Source organism: Wolffia australiana, chromosome 1 (assembly GCF_029677425.1).
Source record: "Wolffia australiana isolate 7733 chromosome 1, ASM2967742v1".
Taxonomy (NCBI): Eukaryota; Viridiplantae; Streptophyta; class Magnoliopsida; order Alismatales; family Araceae; genus Wolffia; species Wolffia australiana.
In genome coordinates, this window is record NC_135835.1 from 28,148,925 (window position 1) to 28,172,921 (window position 23,997).

Consider the following 23,997-nt stretch of genomic DNA (forward strand, 5'->3'; position numbering starts at 1 on the left):
AAAAGCGAAATGGGTTTAATTGGATTGATTGGGCGAATAATTTGATAATTTGTAGCCAATCAATCAAATGATGCAGGAGTCAAGATGATTTCATCGGAATCAGAAGAAGACATATATTGTTAAATAATGGGAGAAACGATTCGATCTGAAGAACAGTCAGACAATGCTTTCTAGGCAATTGCATTTCTCTCAGAGAAAAAGGGATTTTCCCTTCTCTTTCGGAGCCCAGTGCATTTCATCACTCCAGTACGAAATCGATCGGTAGGTGAATAAATACTAGTAAGCACTATCGTCACCGATTACGAGATCAAGGTCCAGAAGAAAGAAAAATAATTCAAAATTGAAGAGACGATAAAATGGAAACTGCGAATCCTCAGCTGTTTTGCTTAAGACTGTCGTCACGGCGGCCGTCGTATGAAAACCCCGCCAGATCAGGTCTCAAAGATTCCAATCCATCATCGGACGTAGAAAAAAACAGAAATTACCGATACTGAACTCCGATCCGAGCTCCTCTCCCTCGATTGACGTAAAAACAAGCACAGAATAACTCAGAAAAGAGGCATAGGATTGAAAATACAGCAAGCAAAAGTTGATAAACAGACTAGGACAAACAAAGATCATGAAGATCGTCGACCGCAGTTGTACTTCCTTTGAGAATGAATCGAGTTCCTCTCTACGATTTATACATACAATTTATAGATTTAGGGAATCGAAAAACCCTAAAGATCTCGGAGGAGTAGCATCCATTATATTACACAATTGCCACCACAAGTGGGTCCCACCAAGAACATTGTAATAAATGAGAATGCCCTCTTTTGAACTTTGAAACCAAGTACCCCATTTGGTGTTTATACTGTGCTCAAAGGGGCCTCTCTAGGAAACATCAGCCGTCATCTGTTACGGTGATGGCAAAGTGACGGATGACGTGACGGTGACGAAATTAGGAGCAAAATGACGAATGATGTGACGGTGACGAAATTAGGAACAAAATGATGGATGATGTGACGGTGACGAAATTAGTGGCAATGTGACCGATGATGTGATGGTGATGGTGACAGATGACAAACTGTGCCTGGGACGAGTGACATGAGGGGACCGCCGTCACGGATGACGGTGTTGTCCCATTTTTAAAAATGACCAAAAAAGCTTAAAAAACATTATATTTAAGCTTTTCGATGGCCGAGATTTCCCCACGTGAAGTTTGGACGTCCCGGACGTGCTGTTCCCTTGGCCTCTCTAAAAAGTCCACCTCAATGTTTTATCCAGTACACCCATGAACAGACTCTATACCCGATAGAGCAAATGGGAAGTTAGATATCCATCTTTACCGATATCGGATATTGGTTGCTACAATACTGATGCAGTTGTTAGTCCTGATATCGTCATTCGTATTTGCTCGAGGGTTTGATGATGATATCAGTGTCGAATATAGTGTTTTTCAACAATCTATAAATAAATTGAAATATAATTTAAAATATATATTGTTTTTATTAGGAAACATATAAATTGAAATATAATTTAATATGTAAGTTGTTGGGGTCGTATTTATTCTATATCAGTAGAACTATTATTAGTTATTAAATTTATAAATACTCTACAGAGTTACATTGGTTGCCATCAGGAATCGCAGATCAAATAAACCTGATGAAAATTTAATTCAAAAGTTACGATTGATCAGAATGAGATTTGATCCGAACAGATCAAATACTTTGGTTGAAAAAGTTTTTGGTCGAGTTCGAAGTAGATTTTCCATTTATTCAATTTGAAAAATCAAATCGATCAAAATTTATTCAAACAGTGCGATCGAAATCAAACTGTTTGAGAAAAAAAATGAGAATGATCTTACTCTCTCTCATGTTCTCTTGCTCTCTCTCTCTCTCTTACTCTTTCTCTCACTCTCACACACTCTCTCTATCTCACACTCTCTATCTCTAGTTCATTCTCTCTCCCTTACCCTTTCTCTCACTCTCTCTCACTGTTTCTCTCTTTCTCTCTCTCCCTCTAGCTCTCTCTCTCTTGTTCTCTCTCTTTCTCTATCTTATGCTCTCTCTCACTTGTTCTATATCTAATGTGCAGTCTCTCTCTCTCCCTCATGGGCTCAATCTCTCATAATTCTCTCTCTCTCTCTAGCTCTATAGAGAGAGAATGGGTGAGCAAGTGGGAGAGAACGATCTGATCTGTAAAGCTCACTCTCCCTCTAGCTCTGTTCTGCTCTCTTTCTCTCTCACTCTCTTGCTCCCTCTCCCTCTCTCTCTCGTTCTCTCTCTCCCCCCCCTTCTAGCTCACTCCCTCTCTCCCTCTGGCTTAATTTCTCTTGATCTCTCTACCATCTGGATCTCTCTCTCTCTCTCCCCCTACGCCTCAGTCTCCATATATCTAGTTATCTTGTTCTTTATCTCACTCTATTGCATTTCATTTATTAAATGTGTTTATTTTGTTTATTTTTTACTAATTATGATAATTCCATCTCTGATATGATATGAACTGTTCGGTTTGGATAAAATCGGATTAGATTATTTGACCCAAACATTGGGCTGGAATTGAAAAATATGATCGGAACCCAATGTGAAGATCAAGTACGAAAATAAAAAATCCCTGGTCTGATCAGGGTTTGGATTTGATCATTCGAATGCTTGATCCAATAGATCATTCGAATGAGCAGATCGAATCCCCTTTTCCCCAATTAAAATCATACAAGGACTGTCATATTTTTTTTATTAATTAGCCAGCCTGGCTAAAAATGGGCTTGGTTCTACTTGCATTATTGCCCAGCATAACTATGTGAACACTACTTTACACATGATGCATAAAATGGCACCTTCCATTACCTAACCACTACAATATCAGTATTATTATCCTGCATCATGTGGATATTCAATATCTGTTTAATAACCAAGGTAGTCTCAATTTCACTTGGATATCAGATATTGGTTGTTCGATATTGAATATCACGTAGAAATCAAACATGCCAAAATTACACCCCAAGTTTGCCCGAGTTCTATATATATTCTCTCCGAGTACATGTAGGCACTAGTGGGCACTACCAACGTCATTTCTATATGATATTTGTTATCCTTAAATCATGTTATCGGTATCTGATATAGTTTCTAGGGTGGGTGTCAGATGTCAGAAATCTTGAAATGATGTCAAAAATCTTGAAATACTGCTGGGATAATTAAATCTTTGAGGGAAAAATGTGAACAATATCGTATTTAATAGATAACTGATGATGCAAAGGAGAAATGACTTTCTGCTGTCTTATCTCCTTCTGCCTGCCAGCCACCAGTCATGTTGGATCTCATTCACCTCATTTTGCCTTTGTTGTTGCTCTCAACCTACATAGTCTCGAGTTCTAAACTCAATCACCAAACTAGTTGACATATTAAATATACACATTAAAAAATAAAGTAAACATTTTTAATGAAAATTACTGTAATTAGATGTCAAAACATGACAACAAGTTAACAAAATAAATGCCATCAAATAATGGTTCCAATAACGGGTACCACACATAAATTCCCCACTATCTTGATCATGGATTCCATGATTATGAACAAATTTAGTACCAAAATCCTTATAGATATCGACATCTGATATCTGTTTTTGGCTCTGATATTTGAAAAGTAGCACTCTTGTGGACATGGACAAAGATTCCCTACGGCTGGCCACTATGATGTTCAACTATAGTGGCTGTTTATTTTAACTACATTTTATAACTGATACATCTTTTGACCTTGGATCAGATTATCCTCCCCTGGCCACAAGTTTATTCAATTATTTATTTGATGGCTGCTAAGAAAGTTAGTTTTTTTGTAAAGGTCAATAATTTCAGGCTTGGGCTGGACTTGTCCTAAAAAAATGGACGGTTGATTTGCTTGCTGACTGTCATGGATGACAACATCGTGTGTTCTCTCTCTGCAGAGAATCTTGGCCTCCAAGCCTTGTCCTGTCATGCACTCACGTCCACCCATCTCTCTCTCTCTAGATCTTTCCCTTTCTTGTCTCGTTCCTCTTTTCTCTCTCTAGATATATATCTCTCTCTCTCTACACTTTAAAATCTTGCCAAATCCCTCGAACAGAGAGGTGGAAGAGAGAAAAAACCAGAGAGAGATAGAGAGCCCAAGAAAGATAAAGCAACAGAGAGAGAGAGAGAGAGCTCAAGAATGTGGAAACAATAGAGAGAGAGAGCCCAAGAAAGAGAAAACAGTAGAGAGAGAGCCCATGGAAGAGAAAACAATAGAGAGAGAGCCCATGAAAAAGAAAACGATAGAGAGAGCCCAAAAAAAAGAAAACAAAAGAGAAAGAGAGAGAGCCTGAGAAAGAGAAAACATTAGAGAAAGAGAGAGAGAGAAAACAGGAGAGGAAGAGAGAGAAAAAGAGGGAGCCGAGGGAGTGACAAAGAGAGGGCCAGGAGAGAGACACGTACGTACATGTGAAGAGAGAGAAGAAGAGCACACGGAACGAACGATAGAAGAGGCGGGCATAGAGCGAGAAAGAACTATAAAAAGCAAGAGATGGAGCGAGAGAACCCTCCGGAGAGAGAGAGAGAACGAGAGGCAACAGAGAGAAAGAAAGACAGCTACAAGGAGAGGCTATAGAGAGAGAGAGAAAGAGCTAGAAGGAGGCAAGAGAGAGCGAGGAGGAGAGAGAGCTAGAAGGAAAGGCAAGAGAGAGAGGGACCGAGGAGGAGAGAGAGCTAGAAGGAGGGACAACAGAGAGAGAGAGAGAGGGAGAGAGGGAGAAGGGAAGGGAATAGAGAGAGGGAAGGTAGCGAGAGAGAAGAAGAGGGAACAGAGAGAGGGCCGGTAGAGAGAGAGAGAGAGAAGGAGAGGGAACGGAGAGAGAAGAGGTAGAGAGAGAGAGGGTGAGGGAGCAGAGAGAGGATAGAAAGAGAGAGAAGGAGAGGGAACAGAGAGGAGAGTTAGAGAGAGAAGGGGAGGAGAGAGAGAGAGGAGAGGAGAGAAAGAGAGAGAAGGGGAGGAGAGGGAACCGAGAGAAAGAAGAGAGAGAGAGGAGGAGAGAGAACAGGGAGAAGAAAGAGAGAGAAGGAGCGGGAATAGAGAGAGAAGGAGAGGGAATAGAGAGAGAGGAGAGAGAGAATGTGCCCAAGGGGGAGCAGCTACGGGGAGGAGAGAGAAGAGCAGCTGCGGCCTGCATTCGAGGCCCTGGACGTTGACGGAGACGGCAGAATCGGACGAGAAGATCTCAAATCCGTCTTCGGGATCGATCGACCAGACGCCCTGATCGACTCCATGATCGACTCCGCTGACGTGGACAGAGACGGCTACGTGGCCTTCCAGGACTTCTCCAAGATCATCCTACGTCAGCGCCGACGTGGCAGCAGCCATGGAATCCTGACAGAGGCCTTCGAGGCCATGGACCGTGACGGTGACGGGCTACTGGGCTTCGACGATCTCAAATCGTTAATGGGCCTATTGGGCTGCCCCGGCCTCGCCGTCTCCGACGATGACATTCGCGCCATGATCGGGCTCGCCGGCGGTGGCCCCGTCTCCTTCCAAAACTTTCTCAAGGTCCTCCCACCGGGCTGATGACTAACTGGACGGAACGCCTATCCGTTATCTGTAATCCGTCATCAATCTTCCGTTATTGTCCTTACGTTATCTGTTATCCATCATCTGTCATTAGTCATCTGTCATCTGTAATCAGTCATCCATCATTTTCCTTCTTTTATTTGGCACCCATCATCAGTCATTTGTCATTTATCATCTATCATATGTCAACTGTCACCTGTCATCCGTCATGAGTCATTTATCATTTGTCATCCATCGATTGTTATCAGTCTTCTGTCATGATATCCGTCTTTACCTCTCGTTTAGTTTTCCCATCTCGGCCTGCTCATATAGTCTATTTTATGATTTCCTCTCTATCAGTTTCTGTCAGTTCCGTCGTCCTTGCCATTTAATCATGTTCTGAGATGTTGTACATTGTCGGCCATTGAACTTCAATTTTGTGCGAGATTAGAAGGATTTTATTTATCCGGAGATATGGAAGTTTGGAGAATGGAAGATTCTTCTGGTAGAATTATATTCAAGCAAAAGCCGACCACCTTGTCTAGTCCGAGGACAAAAAACCTTTGAATAGGCGCCCTATGGGGTTGTCAAATTACAAAACTACAAATCACAATGTTTGTAATTGACTAAATTTCTACGTATATTTGCATACATGTCCCTATTAATAATGCCTTAATCTTATACTTTATATAATCAGGTTAATTGGGATGTTTTTAACCCTGTAATAACCATAGATGTACCATGATTTGTATGTTAACCCGCATACTATATCAAATATATTTTTTGTGGTTAATTTATCACCAGCCTAGTCACCAATAATGATTTAATTTCTGTCATTTTTCTCCTGTATATATCTTCTCGCCACCTGTTTTTGCGCATTGGCCCTCAACCTGTTTCTCTTTGTGCTTTAATAGGCAGTACCAAAAGGCATTGCAAACGTCCTTGCAGAATATACCCCGTAAATAAAAAGATAATTTATATTTTTATCTCCAGAACTTTGATGTAAAGTCAGAAGATTGACAGGAGCATTGCTGAGATCTAAGCACAATACTTTTAAATGTTAATTCTTTTGTTGGAACTAGATATATAGAAGATGAGCACATAAGACTTTTGTTGTCAATAGAAATATTATTAGAACATGATATAAACACTTTCTCCATTTTATTTGAATATAATTCAAAGGAGATTTTCCTTAAAATAACACAATCAAACTTCAAATGATATTTTATACTATTGGTTTGGCCTATATTGTGTAGAAAATAATGAAAAGTTAGAAATACCAAGAAATGTGTATGTTTATCTTCTCCCATTCCCACGTAGAGAATGACAAATTCATCCGTCACATCATTTGGCACAGTGATGGATCTCTGTGGGATGGCCTGCCGGTGACAGATGACATTTTTTAACCTCGTGAAGGTAAATGGATGATGTGACGGTGATGGAGGGTCTTGGACTGATGATGGAATTTTGATTGATGAAAAAGAGAAAAATAGTTTTTTATCTTTAGAATGAAATGGGAGATAATTTGGGCAAATTAAAAAAAAATTTAAAAATATTTAAAAATACATTATAATGTGTATAAATAGAGGGTAAAATAAAAACTAATGACTGATTATTTTGTTCCCTACTTTAAAATGAAGACTATGGGTCATTTTAAGTATATGATGATGCCAAAATGTGTATTATGTATTGATGTATAATAAAGTTATGGGACGAGGATAAGAGCCTTTGTTTCCACAGAACAATATGTGCCTCACATCACAAGTTGGAGAAAGTGTACTAAGGTGAGGGTGAGCACTTGTACCATTTGATGGAGTTTTGGTTTTAGTATTCCATTGGAACAATCCATACCAATTAGTAAGTCTTTTTGTATGTTGGAACACATCTTTTAACTGATTAACTGGATCAATATTTTTTAAAGCAGTATGCTAATTTAATGCTGACATGAATAATAAAAAAATAAATCAATAATTTATATGATATCAAAAAAATAAATTACAAATGTGTTCCAAAAAATGTATTTATATCATTCTTAATTGGAATAATTTTATAGTTATTTTATATTTACCTTTACATCAACTAATTCATTCATAAATCCACTTCTTTATTTCAATAAAATAGTGCACTGATTAAATTCAATATACATCATAAAGTCTTATACCGATTGTGTAACTTATTATTGTGTACTATATGATAATACTTTTCATTCGTTTTGATATCATCCTATACTCAACAGGACAAATACTATTAATAATTAGTCTTTCTCTTCTTCCCCTATCTATGCACATTGTTCTTTTAGTTTTTTTTTGAATTTTAATTTTGATCATTATATATCTCTTTGTATTCTAAATATAAAAAAGTATTTCTATTTTTACCTAATTTAAAGTTTTAATATATGGAAGATTATGTGATAAATGAGAATGTAAGGGGTCGGTCAATAGAAGACGAAGGTTAGACGAATATTCTACACCTCTAGGATATGAACTACGAATGAAAATTAGTGGTCAAATTTTAATATAGATCATCATATTAATCAACTTCTTCCCACTTTTCATGGTTTATCCCAAGAGGAACCCTATAAGCATCTAGAAGAATTCACTCTCATTTATCAAATTTTAATATAGATCGTCATATTAATCAACTTCTTCCCACTTTTCGTGGTTTATCCCAAGAGGAACCCTATAAGCATCTAGAAGAATTCACTCTCATTTATCAAATTTTCCATTTCCGTAACGTCACTAATGACGTAATTAAAATGAGACTATTTCTGTTCAGCCTTCGTGATAAATCTCGTGCATGGTTTACTTCTTTATCCGTTAGTTTTAATGGTTGGAAGGAAATGGAGATTGCTTTCTTGAAAAAAATATATATTCAGTTGGAAAGGCTAACACATATAGTAGAGCCATAGGAGAATTCAGCCAAAGACCCAATGAGTCCTTGGGAGAAGCGTGGGGTAAATTAAAATAATTAACCTAGAAATGTCCACACCACGGCATAGAAGAATAGGAGATTGTCCGAAGCATGGTTACGAGATCAAGATTGGAAGATAATCAACACAGCTAGCGGAGGTACGTTCATGCACAATACATAGATAAAGCTATGTAAATTTTATAAACCCCTGCAGAAGTTGAGGCCTATTATGCCACTCTCAACCGGCATAGAATAAAACCAAGTGCTAGAAGAGGTGGAGTGATTGAGGTGAGTGCAGATGAACCCGATTTACATATTGATCAATAAGTTAAAACAGTTTCTGATTTAACTAATCCGTTAGATAAGATGAGCATATATGGGGCACCTTGACCATCTCAACTAGACATGTCATTATTCCATCATAACTCTAGTGGTGATCTTGTTGAGGTCGATTGTCTTTTACATAAACAGGTCATGTCTATTGATAGATCAAGAATGAATAGATCTATAGGTCAAAACTCTTGGAATCCTAGGGATAACACATACAATCAACCTAACATGCAAAAGACATCTTATCCATCTAACCCCTAGTCTTTTCAGCAGCAAAAGCAAAGAAACTTCTATCTGCGAGATCCACATAACTCTTTTCAACCCAACGCTAATCCTAACCATTCTTATGATGAGCTGTATAGAAATGTAAATGAAAAATAAGACAAGATGGAAGAAATGTAAGCTCAATTATTGGGGAGGATGCAAGAGTTCAAGAAGGAGATGGAGCGGATGTAAGAAGAGCAAGCAACAAGGACAGACTATAAACAAAAAGGTAAATTGGACGATAATGGTTTCCACAACCATGAACAAGGTCGACTCCCAATTCAGCCTGAAATTAATCCTTGAAATTTACACTCGATTGATAGTCATATCTCTACTGAAAATCATCATGAAACCATGCATGCTATTTCTAAGTTAAGAAGTGGTAAAATTCTTCCTGATTTTCCTGAAAAAGTATAAGTAGAAGAATCTCATCAAGATGTAGAGGATATTAGGAAAGAACCTGATCCTAAAGATTATGTGCCGTCCATAAAGTAGAAGGAGATTTTCCTTAAAACAACACAATAAAAATTCAAATGATATTTTATACTATAAGTTTCAACTAAATTGTGTAGAAAATAATGGAAAGTTAGAAATACCTAGAAATGAGTATGTTTATCTTCTCCCATTCCCATGTAGGGAATGACAAATGTCATATGCCACATCATTTGTCACGGTGACAGATCTGTGAGGGATGGCGTGACGGTGACAGATAACATTTTTTTAACCTTGTGAAGGTGACAGATGATATGACAAAATATCCTTGATGGGTAATATGACGGTGAGGGAGGGTCTTGGATTGGTGATGGAATTTCATATGATGAAAAAGACAAAAATAGTTTTTTGTGATTAGAATAAAAAGAGAGATAATGTGGGCAAATCTAAAATTTTAAAAATTATAAATATTTTAATGAAATATCTGGAAAAAGCTTGTGAAGGTATTTGCTTGATTGATTATAATGATGATTTTGATTGTAATGTTATGTGTTGCTCATATCATGATATGCAAAATGTTTTCATGTTTGAGCATAATGTTTGTGCTATTCATTGAAAAATTGATTTGAAACCATTGTCAGCTACCTTGAAATATGCATTTCTAGGAGAGAACAATGACTTTTCTGTTATCATATCATAATCATTATCATCGCATGAAGAAAGTAAATTGTTAAAGCATGCTTAGAAATTATAAATCTTCTATTTGTTGCCGTATTTTTATATTAACATAATTAGTGCATCTACATGTGTTCATAGAATCTTTAAGGAGGAGAATGGTGAACCTACTAGAGAGTGTCAAAGAAAATTAAATCCTATCATACAATAGGTACTAAGAAAACAAATTTTGAAATGGTTGGAAGCCGGATTTATATATTCAATTTCAGATAGTCCATGGGTTAGTCTAGTGCATGTTGCTCCTAAGAAAACAGGGAAAGCCGTGACCAAGAATGAGCAAGGGGAAGAGCTCCATACCAGATTACCAACTAGCTGGAGGATATGTATTGATCATCAGAAGCTTGAGAAATATCACCATCCCTTGCCTTTTCTTATTCAAATCTTAGAAAAAATGGTGGGTCAAAACTATTTCTATTTTGTTCACGGATATTCAAGATATATTAAAATTGAAATTCATTTTGAAGACCAAGAGAAAACCACTTTTTATGCCCCTTTGAGGCATTTGTATTTAGGAGAATGACGTTTGGATTATGTAATGCTCTCGCCACATTTCAATGATGTATGACTGCCTTGCTTTCAGACTTATTCAGGATTTTTATGGATGATTTGTCTATTTTTTGTCAAGATTTTGATGCATGCTGGGCTATGTTGGAAAGGTATTGCATATATGGATGGAGGAAAAGCTAGTTCTTCATTGAGACAAGTCCCATTTCATAGTTCAAGGGGGAATAATTTTGGGACATCTAGTCAGCAACCATGGACTTGAAGTAGACAAGGCCAAAGTGGAAGTGATCTAGAAACTTCCACTTCCCACCAATGCCAAGGAACTCAGATGATTACTTGGCCACACAGGCTTCTATAGACTATACATTTAAGATTTTGCTAAATTCTCTAAACCATTGACCAATTTCCTAGTAATGGATGTGAAATTTTAAATTAACGATGCAGGGAAGCAAGCTTTTATACAAATCAAGGAGGCTCTAGTGCAATCACCAGTTATACAAGCACTGGGCCAGAGTCTTCCTTTTGAGCTGATGTGCGATGCTTCCGACTTCGTGATGGGTGCAGTTCTTGGTCAACAAATAGAAAAGAAGTCAGTGGCATCTATTACACTAGGAAAACCTTAGTGGATGCCAAGGTACATTAAACTACAACTAAAAAGGAATTGTACCCATTGTTTTTGCTTTAGATAAATTTAGATCTCATTTACTAGGTAGTAAAATAATTATCTTTTCTGATCATGCTGCTATTAGATATTTGATGAATAAGAAAGAAGCAAAACCTACGTTAATTATATGGATTTTATTGATGCAAGAATTTGATACCGAAATTAAAGATAGACGTGGATCCAAAAACTTTGTTTCTGATCACTTGTCTTGATTACACGTCAACACCACAATCCCTATTTTTGAAACATATTCTGATGAACATATACTTACGGTTAGCACTAGAAAAATCCCGCGGTTTGTGCACACAGTTAGTTATCTAGTTTCAGGATGAATCCTTGATGAATGGAAGGATCAAGAGAAAAAATAAATTCCTTAGGGAAGTTCAATTTATTTTTGGGAGGATCTTAGACTTTTTTACATAGGTGTAGATGAAATATTAAGGAGATCTGTGCAAGAAGAACATAGAAGTATCTTAGAGTTTTGTCATTCATCATTTTGTGGTGTCAATTTCTCTTCCAAAATTATGACATCTAAGGTTCTTCAATGCGGTTTCTTTTGGCCAACTTTATTTGGAGATTCTTTTGAGTTTTCTAAGAATTGCTTGAAATGCCAATCCATAATGAATTTTAAGAAAAAGAATATTGTGCCACTCAAACTTATTACTGAAATAAAAATACTTGATTTGTGGGTTATATGTTTTTTGGGACCCTTTCCATCATCACATGGGCTCAAGTATATTCTGATGGTGGTTGATTACGTGTATATGTGGGTTAAAGCAATTCCTATGAGAACAAGTGATCATAAAATCATATTGAATTTTTTAACTCAAAATATATTCTCACATTTTGGAGGCCCTAGAGAAATCATTAGTGATGGTGGATCACACTTCAATAACTCACATTTCAGTTCCCTTCTCAAGAAGTGTGGCATTCATCATAACATGGGAACTCCTAACCATTCACAAAATCAAGAAGTTTGGCATTATAACCCATGTTTGAAGTTATTTATAGGGAAGCTTCGGAGCCCGGTGGGATGAACTTTACAGTTAAATTGTTTGATTGTGGAGTTTCTTTGATTTCATATCTCAACATCGGTCGACGATATCAAAGTAAGTGGTCAAATATTGAAGCCAAACGTTGAGCTCGAACCCCAACCAACAGAAGTTATAGTAGACCTACTCGAGGAGCCAACAACATGATCTTTCCTCAGTCAATTTTCTTAGCTTTTAGATTTTATTTGTAGAAATTAAAATTTTGGCGTTTACAGTTGACGTCTTCTGCTTTTTACTTTTAATTCCTAACCACTAAAAGGTTATCATATACATAGGCTTGATGACCTTCTAAATATCCCTCTCTAGGAAGTTTTATTCTGACAGAGCTCTAACAAGGAGAAACCCAACTGAACGGAGCAAGGATGCACAAGACCACGTACACACTTATTCTGAGCCACATGACGTATGGAACCACGATTTGCAATTTATTTTATCTTTCTCTTTATTTGCTTGGATTAGGAACTGTGCATGTTTCAAGTAGGGGGGAGGAAACTTGGATTTTAAAAAAATTATTCCTTTCATCCTTTAAAGTTGGGGGTAGCACATATTTGTATGAATTTAATCATGCCCATTTTGGAGAATCACTTACCTTAAGTCCTAGAAACAGGAGTATAGAAGTTAGGCTCATATAGCAGATCAAATATGTCCCTTAATGGTACGAGACATGGTCAAGATGCATGTATTTTTCTTCCAAATGGTTAGTATATCTAGTAGGGTGAGGAACATACATGAAAATAAAAGGGTTGAAGTACTATCATTTTAGGGGAATGCCGCGTGAGCCACCCATCATTTAACTTTCAATGAGTGAATCATGTCTATAGTTTTTCATCTCCACTAAGTGAATCCCTCTTGGGATAAAAATGATCATTGTTTCAATTCTTAAGCACAGAATCACCTTTCCTTGAGCCACCTTGAAACACCTTTTGAAACCTATGCGTGCATCTTTTTCATCCATTTTTCTTAGCTTAACTCTCACCATTAACCCAATTTCACTCATTCCTATAGGTACCTGTCTATTCCTTTCTAGTCCTAGATACTTATGATATGCTTACTCCCAAGATTCTTCTCTTCTTCCCCTTTGTGATATCACTCTCTCATGATATCTTTTTGTTTGTATCCCACTCTTTGCTTTTGTCTATGTCCTTTTATCTTAGTTCATCTTCCTCGTACTAGCATATGATTCATATAATGATGTGTATTTGATCAACCATTATATTTTCTCATATCAAGCTTCCATTTATGTTCACACCAGTTTTAAAAAGAAGAAAATAATAAAAAATGAAGAAAAGAAAAAAATATGGGGTTTCTTATTATTTTGTAAGCATTTAATTTTCTATTTGTGACTGTTGATCAATTTATCATCCATGCTTAGTCGATGCATTCCATCTTCATTTCTTTTCTCTTGCCATTGAGGTGTCATCTACGATTTTTGTCTATCATGGGAGTAAGCTATCTAAGTACTCTAAGCACATCATTTATACTTGCCATACCCTTCATCTGGTCTTTTGAGGCATCCATCACTTTCTTCTCTCTTTACCCATAGTTAGATAAGAGCCTTGCCACACTTGATTCCTTGATACACAATTCATATTTTGTGTTTGTATGAGAAGTGAATAATGACTACCTCTTACTTTCAATAGGGAGGAAACTTAGTGGGGAGCCATCTTTTGTAAGTGAGTGATAAGAACAAATGAGGGAATCACTACCTAGATTATAGTATTATACCCGACGAGAAGTAGGCTTCACTTCTCATGACCACCAGCTCTTTCAAAAATTACAAGGGAGTCTTTCAGGTGGATTCTAGATATACATGGGTATAATTGTATTTAGAGGTGCAGTTGATAGCATTATTACTTCGAGCTCATATTGTTAGGACTACAAGATGAATGCATCAACCAAGAGATTCTAAATGCAATTGCTAAGGGACTAGCAATGATTTAAGTTGGGGGGGGGGTTCTAATAACATGCATTTTTAGTGGCTTAATATCACCATATTTATATGTTTATTTGCATTAAATTAATTAGATATGCATGTTATCAAGCTTAAAATAACTAAATTTATTTTTACAATGATATTCTGAAAATTTGGCATTTTTATTTATTTTTGCAGATACGTCTGATAACAGATTGTGACATAATGTAATTTTCTGAGTCAGAATATGATTTTTATCGAACTTTTTGAAATTAAATTCAGAAAGATATGTTTCCTCTAAGTCAAAATACATAATTTTTTTGTATTTTTGGCCTTTATTTTATTAAATATGGATTTTAGAACCTATTTTTAATATTTTATTTCGTGATGCCATGTGTCACTATTCAATTTTTTGAATGGCGATGAATCATAACTTGATATAATCATAGTTAGAATTTTCTAGTGATTAGCTTCAGCCAATCATTCACGTAAAACATTTATAGCATTGCTAATCACGATGTTGTAATGGTATTTAAGAATAAAATCACCTTTTCTCTTTTACTAGCGTGTGGTGACATGGACAAATAAAAAAAATAATTACAATTTTTTAAAATGAATGTATTAAATAAACAGAGGCAAAGACTAATTAAAGAAATAATTTTTCCTTCTCTCTCCTCAAAGCGGTCAAAGATGATGATGCTCGTTGAGCTGCCATGCGACACATGACGCCACGTGTACACGTGCGCGTAGGTGTACACATGGCGCACACACATGTATCCATCTCTAACAGGATGATAAAGGAAATGTGATGCCGTAGCGTGGGCTGATGTGCTGCTATGTCACACATGTTTTAATTATTTCAACCCTTTTTATTCCTTTTGTCTTTTTTGTCATCTTTTTCTCTAGGGTGCCACATGGCGTGATGAGAGCCATCGATCACGGATGATGAGGCAAAATCTCAGCCAATCATCGTATCTAGTTCCCAGATGAGAAAAACCCTAACTGAACGATGTGGTGGTGCTAACGAGGATGAGAAGAGAGAAATACTTGAATTAAATCAACGACTAGGAAGCATCCAACTTCCGGGCTTGATATCTGATGATCCAGAATTCAGATCGAGCTGAAATTATATGGGGATCTTGGTCTTGATATCATCTATCCATCCATATAGTTAGATGTAGAAAACATCTTTAAGTTCACTTCCACACATAGAGGCAGATTGAAAGATAGTGCAATTTTGAAGGCCCATCAAGTGTCTGCTGGCGTCTCTAGTGCTTTGAGAGGTTTAACATAGAAGTCGGGATCTAAAGTTAACCTTTGCCTTTCTGGGTTCAGTGTCTTCGTTCGTCCATGGAGATCACATTTCCATGGATGCGGAAGTGTGGTCGATCGATTGTCAATCAATCTTTAAAAAAAAATATTGAGTGTAACTTTTGGGGAACTCACTCCACCCTTGACATGCTCACTTTGAGATTGTTTCGAAGCCATTCACGCGTCTGCCCTCTAGAAGTATCCACACGATCACTTGGCGCCTGGATCTCCACTTCTTCCTCTTCAACTCTTATTGGAGACTCTCTCCTTGGTTGATGTTGAGAATGAAAAAAGGGAGGGGCTCTCAAATCAGGCTTGCATGGGTGCTTAAAATGAGACCCCTTTCCTTCTTTATATTTCACAAAAAAGGTTTTTCTCAAAAATCCCATCAAGTAAAATATATCCACCAATGCCCTTATTACCTTGTGCGTGTGACCCTCTAGGCCCATGTATCGTTCTAGTTGAAAACTTAAATGGCCCAAAAAAATTTATTGACCAACCTTATTAATTAACCATATCAACATATAGATTAGTTAATGAGGATCGATTTAACCCAATCGATAGGTTAAGTTTCCAACCCGTGGGGTGCCAGGCTACACCTTGTGCTCTAGAAGATACCGAGTAGTCTCGAATTCTCTCATGGAACCTTTACCGTCATCGGTTATCGTACATGTATAATCCATCATCCGTGTGAGACTCTCGAACGACTTAGGGTATGGTTTATCGTCAAACCCTAATCCATCATTCGATTAGTACTAATGCGTTACGGGGATTATTGGAGAACGCCTTCTATAATATCCTCACTACCCTGGCCAGGGATTTTTCTGCATTATCTTTCTTGAGTCAATCTCCTCTTATACTGAGGGTAGATGATCTCGATTTGACCACTCAATCATCTCCGTAAGCTTCTTACTACATCCGATCAATAACTTATTTGAATCCCATGATTAGAGACTCGTAAGTCATAGTAAAAATGTATTCGTCCACTCACGAGATGTCCTTGGTGTCTCAGGTCTATGGATCACTTATACAACCGAGACTTGAATCAACCTGATTGATGTTTAGGTATAATACCATTCAGGGATTCATACGGATCAATTAAGTGAACTCTTTCTCCAAAGAGCGCGCACTATCTGTCCTTAGTGTCGCCACACTAATAGCCACAGGATCAGCTATACTTATCGTATAAGAAGGATCAGCTAGTGCTATTCTATTCGGATAATTCGATGTCCATCTCGACTATCCTTCAAATATGACTATTTAGAATACATTTTTAAAGACCAGTGATCACTGTATTATGATCTCATCATAATTCACTTAGTCAGTGCACATATTCATGTACTTCATTATAAACATCACACGGAATAGTAATGAACGTAAATATTTTATTCAATGAACTTAAATAAACATGGTATTGTGATTGGTTTGACGGCCACATAATATCCATCATGCCTTACATTGAATCATTTTCAGAACATTTAATTACTTTAACCATCTTCACCATCTATCACCTTCACCAATTACCATCATTCATCCACTCCATCATCTTCCATTATTATCACTCTCATCCATTTGATGTGTCCTCCTACACCATAATGATCTTTTCACCTACCTCTATCTTTTCTATTTAAGCCAACATTACTATCTCCTTACTCCACTCATCATCCTATCTCAATATCACTACATTATTCATCGTATCCACCATCTACCACATTGTCGTCACGATCCCATCTCGCTTTCCATTCTCGACCATCTCAATCCCTAATTAGTAAAGCCCTAATTAGCCATCTCTCATCTGATTGTTCACTCTTATTACACATTCACTACCATAGACATAAGTCTTATCATCTTCGTGCTTCACCAAGTTGAGATCGTACTTTCCCTAATATTCGTTCCCTATGGAGATGACCTTTACTCGTCACTAGCTAATTAAATTATTTACTAGTATTGGTAAATAAATTTTATTGATTAAAATAAAATTCTCAACGACGTAATTTTACCATAATTTTGAGTTTATCACATTACAGATTATTGTTCATGATAATACCTAAAAAGCCTAATGTGTCCATTAGGCCTATTGCGATGTCTAAATAACTGATGGCATGTAATTTAGATTAAATATGTCCCTGATGTTTACCCTTGAGCAATAACATTTTTAAATTCCCTTTATCAGCATAAAGCAAGTATGAGGTCAAAAATTATTTGGTCCACAGTGATGAAGTGACCTAGAAAGGGCTGAATTAATTTCATCAAAATATATTAAAGAGAATGATAAATAAGGATAACTTTCAATTTTGGTATTCCTTTTTAAAGTTCATATTAAATTTTTATTTAATTTATTGATTTATTATTTTAAAAAATTGATAGTTGTTTTGTAAGGTAAAATTTTAATATAATTAGTTTTTCAATTTTTAGTCTAAAAATAATGTCACCACTAATGGTTGGTAGTGGCATGTGTGCTTGGAACAACAACAGGCCACAATCCAGTTCTAACCACACACAAGGTGGTGCCCACTCTGCAATCAAAAAAGGAAAAAATATTCCAGACTTGGCCACATTTTGGCCCGATGATACTGGAAAGAAAACAAAGGGCGAATGATAATACACAAAATTAAAACAATGATAGAACAATGTTTGAACGAAGAAAACTCATAAAAAAAAATCATAAGGGAAGACAAATGAAATTTTAGTGAGATAGTAGCAATAAGGAGTTTAATTTGTAGATATAAATAAAAAAATTCTAGAAAGAAAAAATCAATTGAGGTAAGGAGAGAAAGTGGAGTAACATTTGAACAACTGATTTTTAAGAATGATTCTGAATTATCTAAAATAACCTAAGCCTTGATTCTAAGGCAAGAATGACCTAATATATTTTATGCATTTTAGTATTGTTCTTGAAATAAATGCAATGCTCTTCCCTGTCAATATCTTAGAATTGCATGTATATAAGCCTATGCATTAGATTTTTTAAAATGGTAGAAATAACTCAAATCATTCATGAAAACAACTCACATTTTTACTTCATAATCCAAGGAAACATATACTCTAGAAGCAGACTGCATCATTCTTGACCAAATGAGTGATAGGCAAGCTTCCAACTGTAAATGAATCCAACTATATGGATGGCTAAATGGTCAAAATATGAAACTGCCCTTGAAATTTTGCCCTAACAGGATAGTTTGATCTAATGATATCCAACCTTAATCCTGATAATTTTGGGTAATTGATGTGTGGTTCTCTCTTATCCATGCTACCACCAATCAAGTCTTGGTTTTATCTGACGAGCATGTCCAATAATTGGTGCACACTATTCACCTCATTATTATCGTTCAAAAGTAAGAAAATTTCATCGTCTTTCTTTTCAAGGAATAATGTATTAGAAAGTAATTCATAAAGTGCATATTTTTTAGTAGAAATTCTGTAGGAGAGTAGAATGATAAAATCCAGTTCAAGTAAATCTGATTTAGGAAGAAGAGATCACTAGGAAGAGTAGATCATGAGCCTTTGAATATACGATTGATTCAATCCCCACTTAGTCACTAGATTACATCAGTGGCCCAACATTAGATTTTCATGGACCCATATGATATTTTAAAAGGCTAGTTACGTTTTCAAAAAATGAAATAATTGTCTCTGCTTTCTTCAAGTTTCTCTTCTTCAAGTTTCTCCATAAGAACTACACATAAAATAGTTCATCACCATTTGAAGCTGCTCTCAATCCTTGCTTCACACCGTTATCAGCTGCATTGGCGATTTCTCCTCGGCGTCTCATATCCATCTTGTAACTGCAGGAGACACAGCGAGCGAGCAGGGGCCTGTTTGATTTTTACTGCAACACAATTAGATATATATTTTTAATAAATTAGTTCCAGACCCAATCTGGTTTGACCCTCCGATCGAATCCAGCCCAACCAGCAAATCCACCCAAAAATGTCAGACCAACGGAGCACAGTGGCTACTCCTCGCATAGTTCCGGATCGTTCGGGACGTGGATGATGGACGGGACAGGATGAAGATCGTCCGGTCTGATGTCTGGAATCAGTGCAGGGATGCGGACAGGCCGGTTTTTTCGTCCGAGTGGACGGAAACCGTCTCATCCGTTCGTCTTGGGATGAATTTCCATCCCGGTTTTCGTCCAATCTGGCGGACGGGATTATTTTTTCATCTTGGGACGAAAAAACTGTCCCGTCCGCATCATTGCACGATATCTCCTTGAAGTCTCTTTTCCATCTTGTAATTGTAATAGGGCACAGAGCGCGAATAGGGCGGGAGGGGGACCTACTACCTTCCCCGTTCGGTTTGACCATCGGCTTGTTCACCCTAAAATGGCAGACCGACGGTCCTGGTTCGGTCCTGTCCGACCGGTCCTTGATCCTAAATGTCCAACCCTACTTGCATGACCCAGTACTAATACATACTAGTAAAATAAATTGGACAAAATAAATTACAAGGGTATTATCGTCATTAGAATTTGGTCCTCATTATAATTTCCGTGCTCCATCAGTTTTAAACAATGATTCGGTCCTCTTTAAAATACATGAGACAAAATAAATTACAAGGGTATTATCGTCCTTAAAATTTGGTCCTCTTCATAATTTCCCTGCTCCATCGTTTTTAAACTGTGATTTGGTCCTCTTTAAAATAAATTAGACAAAATAAATTAGAAGGGTATTATCGTCATTAAAATTTGGTCCTCTTCATAATTTCCCTGCTCCATTGTTCTTCCCCCAAGTTGCTTCGCCGAAGCGTCCCACGCGATCGAAAGGGGCGGACGATCGCAAGCAAGGAAGGGAATCAAAGTAAAGATCTGTCGTTGATTAATTCCTTTCGTTCTTGATTCCGTCCAATTCGAGTTTTTTCCTCCGAATTCTTTTCCTCGTGAAGCCCTGACTCACAATTAATGGATTTTCTTGTTTTTTTAGCTTTTCGATGTGGATTCTTTCTAATTCTCCGGTGAATTTTAATGCGGCTTGACGAAGGTCGCATGGATGGTCGAATATTTCTATTCGAGAGGGCCTATTTTTAATAGTTGTTGAGTATTCTGGTCTCTTGCAGAAAGAAGGGCGGAGATCGGATCGACGGATTCGTTTTTCTCGTTATCGTAGCCATGAGTGAGGTTTTCGAGGGGTATGAGCGCCAGTACTGTGAGCTGTCCGCGTCTCTTTTCAAGAAGTGCACATCTGCTAGTGTTCTCGATGGAGGTAATGCAAAATTCCTTTTTTTTGGAGAATTAAGCAAGATTACCCAAAATCGGTAACTCTTCCGATGGAAATAATGTTGATGATACCAAATTAGAACAAATATCCTTCCTATGATACAATAGCGCATATTGTAACAGTTGTAAAAATGAAATTGTTGCCTCTTTTTAATTGTTGCTTGTTTATAATTATGTTATTCGACACAATGTTCTTGTAATTATAATTTCTGGTCTTATTAATAGATCCCACGGGAATGATTAAGTCATACACTATTGTCATGCATATTCGTCTGTCTTTGCCTCAGCCCTGAAACCAACTCTTTTTTCATCATCCAGAGCAGAAGAAACAAAAGTTATCTGAACTCAAGTCCGGATTGGAAGAGGCTGAAGCTCTGGTATTCTTCTTTACTCATCATAAAACGTTTGTCTTTTTCAAAAAAGAATAAAAAATGTTTAATTCTGCGATCCCTGATTGAATAAGAGGCTTGTGTTGGTTTTTTTGAAATGCTTTCTGTAGATCCGGAAAATGGATCTCGAGGCGCGAAGTTTGCAGCCCAGCATGAAAGCATTGCTTCTCGCAAAGTTGAGGGAATACAAGTCTGATCTCAACAACGTGAAAGGGGAGGTGAAGAAGATTACTTCACCCAATTCTGGTCTGAACACTCGAGAGGAGCTTCTGGAGTCTGGGATGGCAGACTCACTGATGGTATGTATCGCTTGATCTGGCCTTTGAGTAAATATTGGATGCTTATTTTTGATATAATGGCTTAGAGAATGATGTCTCTGCAACTAATTTATCCGGAAAATCATTTCATTTTTCGGTTTTATTTTACTCTGATATTCTGGATTAGAGACTGGGTGAGTTAGAAGTTAAAGGCAATATATTGACCTGATATTGCGGAAATTGAACTTTAATTTAAGGATTATATTTTGTGATGTTTTTCTATTGACCTAAATTAGGAACTTTGATCTATTTGAGAGTGAAGGAGCAAAGGATATCAAATCGATAAAATTAATTGTTTTTTGATTTTCAATATTGAATTGAGATGGAGAAAATTTGAGGGATATTCAGTATTGAATTGAGATGGATAAAATTTTAGGGATATGCAGTATTGAATTGAGAAAGAGAGAATTAATGAAAATTGATTTATTCTTGGGCTTATCTACAGTTAGATAGAGAGTGGAAGTTACTTGAGTGATGTTGAATTGATCTGGCGTGATATTATTTTGTGATTGATTCCTTCAAATTTTTTTTTTTTGTGATTGAATGAAAATGTTGAAATTGATTTGAGAAGACCCCGATGCGCTATATTGGATTCATTGCAGTATGATTTAAGAAACAACTCGATGAAACGTGGCTTTTCCTGATACAAATTACAGAAATTTGTGAGACCCAGTGCGTAGAAAATTAAAAATATATGAAAAAAAATCATAAAACTAGAAGAATCCTAAAATAAGTGGGGACTATCTTTTCCTTGAGTAGAAAAAACAGAATACCTTTTATAATGGCTAATTAGAATTTTTATTTGCAGATGGGATCCCTTCTGGGTTTTTTTGGAAGTATAATTTTGACCTAATTAAGACATGATCGTTTTCAGGCTTCCGCAGACCAGAGAGGAAGACTGTTGATGTCCACCGAAAGGCTGAACCAGTCAAGCGAGAGGATAAAGGAGAGCCGAAGGACAATGCTGGAGACGGAAGAACTGGGCGTTTCCATTCTCCAAGACCTCCACCAGCAGCGCCAATCTCTCTTGCACGCTCACAACACGGTTCGCATGCTTGACATAAATTACTAGTAATTTTTATATTCTGCTTTTGATGAGTATAATGCTAGAGACAAAATGTTCATTCTGACAAGAAATTCAACTGAATCAAACCATTCTTCTTCTAGAAATGTGTTGGAGTGATTCCTAGTTATTCGGATTTTGTAGAGGCAGAAAAAACTCTGATCTAATGCTTTTTACTCAGAGGTATTTTGATAAATTACTGTGGTTCTGTTAGCATTACTATTTTTTTGAATTTCTTTATTCTTTTCATTGCTTAACTTAGCAAGAAATTCAGCTGAATCGAACCATTCTGCTTCTTTTAGAACTGTGTTGGAAGGACATATAGTTATGTGCATTAGGGTTGGGGATCATTGATGACAATAATGACGCGGAATCGTCATTGTTATCCGGTTTCCAAGAGCCTTCATCGTCATCTTAACCTTCATCCATCGGTTTCCAAGCAACAACGGGCATCTAAAGATGTCATCATCACAATGGGCAACATCATTGCCAGCATCACCCACGACAAATCATCAAAGTCAATGTCATGCAGTTTCTAAGAATCGACATCATCATCATCGTGATTCTATCGTGCCCAAACATAGATGATAATGACCGACGTCAAATTCTTCATCGTCTGCCAAACCTACTAAGAATCTGTGGAGTATGATCATAAGAATAATCATAAGGCTCTTGCTGGGAGAACTTTTGAGCCTTGTTTTTGCTCATTTTGTAAAGAGTCATCGTGGGTCTGTTGTGATTAACATTTCCTTTTTGGGCAGCTTCATGGGGTGGACGACAATATTGGGAAGAGCAGAAAAGTTCTGACAGCCATGACGAGGCGAATGAGCAGGAACAAGTGGATCATTGGATCTGTCATCGCCGCCCTTGTCATGGCCATTATCTTGATTCTATATTTTAAGGTAACCCATTAGATTCCTGTCTTTTTTTGTTTGGGCTGTTCTATAATTTTCTGTAATGATGATCAATGTTCATACCAATGTGATTGGGGTTTGGATTGGATTTTCCAAATGCTTGAAGAAATTTTATTGCACTGTACATTTGTTTGTTTATCATGTGAACTTGGGTTGTATGGGTGTGTCAGAGAGGAGGCAGGTTTGTAGTGGACAGAGTAGAGATAGAGAAAGAAAGGGAAGATGTATGTTTCTTAGGCAACCAAGGTGCTAGAAGTAGGTTGAAAAAATAAATAGAAACAGAGGAAAATAATTTATGTAAAGACTGTGCAAAAGAGAAAAACAGGAAGGAAGAGGAGAAATAAAGAGGAGGGAATTTTAGAGAGAAAATAGAAAGAGAGGAGAAATATACACGTACGTAGATAGAAAGAGGGTAACTATTAGAGTAGTTAATAGAGAGAGAAATACAGAGGAA

The 23,997-nt window shown here is 37.0% G+C and overlaps 2 protein-coding genes, 1 long non-coding RNA gene and 2 other non-coding genes across 6 annotated transcripts; 2 read left to right on the top strand and 3 right to left on the bottom strand.

Annotated features, from left to right (window-relative positions):
* Positions 1-153: 153 nt before the first annotated feature.
* On the bottom strand, positions 154-246 carry LOC144714154 (small nucleolar RNA snoR118). Its single transcript, XR_013584266.1, has one exon. It is a non-coding gene; the product is annotated as a small nucleolar RNA snoR118 (small nucleolar RNA).
* Positions 247-262: 16 nt separating this feature from the next.
* On the bottom strand, positions 263-845 carry LOC144717029 (uncharacterized). The gene is made up of 2 exons (XR_013585037.1): positions 603-845; positions 263-516 (listed from the first exon to the last, which is right to left on the bottom strand). It is a non-coding gene; the product is annotated as an uncharacterized LOC144717029 (long non-coding RNA).
* On the bottom strand, positions 370-463 carry LOC144714432 (small nucleolar RNA R66). The gene has a single exon (XR_013584358.1). It is a non-coding gene; the product is annotated as a small nucleolar RNA R66 (small nucleolar RNA).
* Positions 846-4,505: 3,660 nt separating the features above from the next.
* Positions 4,506-5,890, top strand: CP1 (Ca2+-binding protein 1). Its single transcript, XM_078588141.1, has one exon. The coding sequence runs from the start codon at positions 5,100-5,102 to the stop codon at positions 5,547-5,549; it is 450 nt and encodes a 149-aa protein (XP_078444267.1). The 5' UTR covers positions 4,506-5,099; the 3' UTR covers positions 5,550-5,890.
* Positions 5,891-20,305: 14,415 nt separating this feature from the next.
* On the top strand, positions 20,306-23,667 carry LOC144713557 (vesicle transport v-SNARE 13-like). Of its 2 annotated transcripts, none has more exons than XM_078588160.1 (6): positions 20,306-20,444; positions 20,701-20,846; positions 21,179-21,237; positions 21,360-21,548; positions 22,441-22,611; positions 23,391-23,667. In XM_078588160.1, the coding sequence occupies exons 2-6, from the start codon at positions 20,753-20,755 to the stop codon at positions 23,541-23,543; spliced, it is 666 nt and encodes a 221-aa protein (XP_078444286.1). In that variant the 5' UTR covers positions 20,306-20,444; positions 20,701-20,752; the 3' UTR covers positions 23,544-23,667. The 2 variants fall into 2 exon arrangements, with proteins under 2 accessions (XP_078444286.1, XP_078444295.1); XM_078588169.1 differs by lacking the exon at positions 20,306-20,444 and adding an exon at positions 20,568-20,624.
* The last annotated feature ends 330 nt before the right edge of the window (positions 23,668-23,997 follow it).

What these genes read in the sequence shown, in the direction of transcription:
- LOC144713557 (XM_078588160.1), top strand. Translation starts at nt 20,753, where the DNA reads ATGAGTGAGGTTTTCGAGGGGTATGAGCGCCAGTACTGTGAGCTGTCC. An exon ending in GGATGGCAGACTCACTGATG is followed by an intron (nt 21,549 to 22,440) that starts GTATGTATCGCT and finishes GATCGTTTTCAG; the next exon opens with GCTTCCGCAGACCAGAGAGG. An exon ending in TCTTGCACGCTCACAACACG is followed by an intron (nt 22,612 to 23,390) that starts GTTCGCATGCTT and finishes CTTTTTGGGCAG; the next exon opens with CTTCATGGGGTGGACGACAA.
- CP1 (XM_078588141.1), top strand. Translation starts at nt 5,100, where the DNA reads ATGTGCCCAAGGGGGAGCAGCTACGGGGAGGAGAGAGAAGAGCAGCTG.